Source organism: Anguilla rostrata, unplaced genomic scaffold (genome assembly GCF_018555375.3).
Source record: "Anguilla rostrata isolate EN2019 unplaced genomic scaffold, ASM1855537v3 scaf0140, whole genome shotgun sequence".
Lineage (NCBI taxonomy): Eukaryota > Metazoa > Chordata > Actinopteri > Anguilliformes > Anguillidae > Anguilla > Anguilla rostrata.
Window position 1 is genome coordinate 12,738 of NW_026985702.1, and position 2,706 is coordinate 15,443.

General features: G+C 41.2%; 1 protein-coding gene across 1 annotated transcript; it reads left to right on the forward strand.

The window, feature by feature from the left end:
• The first annotated feature begins 395 nt into the window (after positions 1-395).
• LOC135246290 (barrier-to-autointegration factor-like) lies at positions 396-2,186 on the forward strand. The gene is made up of 3 exons (XM_064319773.1): positions 396-630; positions 1,390-1,565; positions 1,774-2,186. The coding sequence occupies exons 2-3, from the start codon at positions 1,440-1,442 to the stop codon at positions 1,918-1,920; spliced, it is 273 nt and encodes a 90-aa protein (XP_064175843.1). The 5' UTR covers positions 396-630; positions 1,390-1,439; the 3' UTR covers positions 1,921-2,186.
• Positions 2,187-2,706: the final 520 nt, after the last annotated feature.

Genomic DNA, 2,706 nt, shown 5'->3' on the forward strand with positions numbered 1-2,706 from the left:
TATATAAGAAAAACAGAACAATCACTGGGTGCTCAAGTATATCTATAAGCTCCGGAGAGCAGGTCGAACCAACATGGTGCTCATTGAACAAAAGGGCAGCGATATCTCGAAGGGAGCATAGAAGTGTGCCTCAGTGCAAAAAGTATAAAACTGGGCTTACTTCAATGCAGTTCAAGGCACTCTCGTTGGAGGAAGGAATGAGTTTCATAAAAGCCTTTATACAATTGGCATGAGGAATTTTAAAAAATGTGGACGCCCTGATGAAGGTTTACGTGGCCTAAACGCGTTGGCGTTAGACTGGTTTTTTTAACCACGCCCTGATGAAGGTTGATGTGGCCGAAACGCCTCTGACTGGGCAGATAGCCAATCATAGTTTAGGACAATGGGGTGGCACCTGGGGTGGCCAATCCGATTCCAGGGGTGGCCTGTGCTACCCCAGGCCACTCCCTGGACACGCCCCTGGCAGGAGCAAAATAAAAGTGTTACGCGCACGGATTAACTTCCAGAGGGACATTGCGAACTGCTGCGTGCTGACGTTTACTGAAACCTGACTATACCCTACGGTGCCTGACTCGGCTACTACCCCGGCTGGTTTTTCCATCTATCGGCAGGACAGAACTACGGAGTCAGGTAAACGCAGAGGCAGAGGGGTCTGCATTATGGTTAACTCTCGCTGGGGTACGGATGTAGCAGTACTCGCTAAACACTGCTCACCAGACCTGGAGCTCTTAACTATAAAAGTCTGTCCCTTCTACCTCCCTCGGGAATTCAGCTCCGCTATAATCACAGCCGTCTATATACCCCCTCAATGTACATTATCACAATCTTTTGCACATATTCATCAGCACTCCTGCACTTTATATGTTTAATATTTAAATATTTAATACTCCTATTCTCATCGTCCATATCCGCCATCTGTACAGGCTTTGGTACTGCTGCTAATGTTTAATACTATGTATATTTTTTATATTTTTTGATATTTTTGCTGTCTTGCTTCTACGTAGTTGCTGCCTGCCATGTCATAAGAATTTCTTTGCTCAGAATGACGTTGTGTTATACCGTGCACTTGACAAATAAAAACACTTTGAACACTTAGAACATATTTTACGAATGAACTAACTTTAGCTAACTCAGTCAAAAGAAACGTGCGACGTGTGTTATTGCAATCAACGATGGCAGACAGTTCCCCGACGCTGTCCGAACATAGTTTGATACTTATTGCATCATAGAACACATCATACATCATATTCAACTGAGGCATCTACTTACACAGCACCATTTACATTGTTTATTGGTATTGCTTGTCAGTATAACTTCGCTTAAAAGAAGTTGTGACAATAAAGAATCCTTATCATAAGAATAATTTAATATATATATTTTACTTTCTAGTGGGTCCCAGAGGCGCAACCAGGTAGCAAACCAAACAGAGACAGAAAGCCATGTCGTCAACATCCAAAAGGCACGAGACGTTTCTCACTGGGCCCATGGGGGAGAAGCCAGTGATGGCATTGCCTGGAATTAGCACGGTGTCTGCAGCCAAACTAGAGGAAAAGGGCTTTAAGAAGGTACCAGAGAATGATATTCTGTGTGAGCTTTAGTTTCTGTCTAATAGCATCTGTATTCCTGAAGAACAATGTATGTTGGACCAAAAAGTTAAAATATGAATTGATTTTAGAAGATTTTCCAGTACTATCAAAAATATTTTTCTCCATCTGTCAGTGAGTCTGAGACTCCCATTCTTCACCTTGTAATCTAATCTCTCTCCCTCTGAAGGCAAACCATATCCTGGGACAGTTCCTAGTGTTGGATAAGGATGAGAGACGGTTCAAGGAATGGCTACATGATGCGTGTGGTGCAAACGTCAAGCAGCAGGAAGATTGCTATCGCTGCCTGCAAGAATGGTGCAACTCCTTTCTGTAGTGCTGTCTTCGCAAATATGCTATCAGCGCTGTGTCTTTGGTTTTACAGAATCCAACAAGCGTCCTCACGGTTCTCTCTTTCTCTTGTGTTCACATGTCTGTTTACAGTTTACATGCCAACCAACTCACAGCCATCTTGCACGATCTGTGTACACAATGTACATTTCAAAACTGTGAACTGGTTTAAGTCAGAAATTTGACTTGCATGCTAATCTATAAGCGCAAGTGAATTGAAAATGGTTTTGGCAGTTGTAGTCTCAGTTTCTTTTTCTTTTTTGTGGTGCTTGTTCAGTAATTTTATTGGTGGGTGAGTCAGTTTTGATTGGGGTTCTTTCCATACTTCTTTGATGATATGCATGTATATGTTTTGCCATAGTATAGAGAAGTCGGCTCCTTTAACAGAGAACATCTATTAACAAAATTGTACATTTGCATGCAAGATGACTACGGTGCATCTCCCTATCTTATAAGAACATGGGCAGGTTTCTTGAGAACAGGCCATTCAGTTAATCTCGGTTTATTTGTCTTATGCATAATTGATCTGTTCAATTTTTGAATTGTTGTCAGCGAAATTACATTTAAAGTTAAATTTTCAAGCTAAACTTATTTTAAACTTGAAGTAAAACCTTTATTTCATTGTACTGCATTGTGCCGCCTGCCTGTTTGTGTGAATTGTGCTCTCTAAAAGGTTTAACTGACATACCATCTTTTAAAATGGACTAGCTAGGGCAATGGGATTTTAAAAAATGTTATCCACTGTATCGCAGAATATATCCAGCAATATTTG

What these genes read in the sequence shown, in the direction of transcription:
- LOC135246290 (XM_064319773.1), top strand. Translation starts at nt 1,440, where the DNA reads ATGTCGTCAACATCCAAAAGGCACGAGACGTTTCTCACTGGGCCCATG. An exon ending in AGGAAAAGGGCTTTAAGAAG is followed by an intron (nt 1,566 to 1,773) that starts GTACCAGAGAAT and finishes CTCCCTCTGAAG; the next exon opens with GCAAACCATATCCTGGGACA.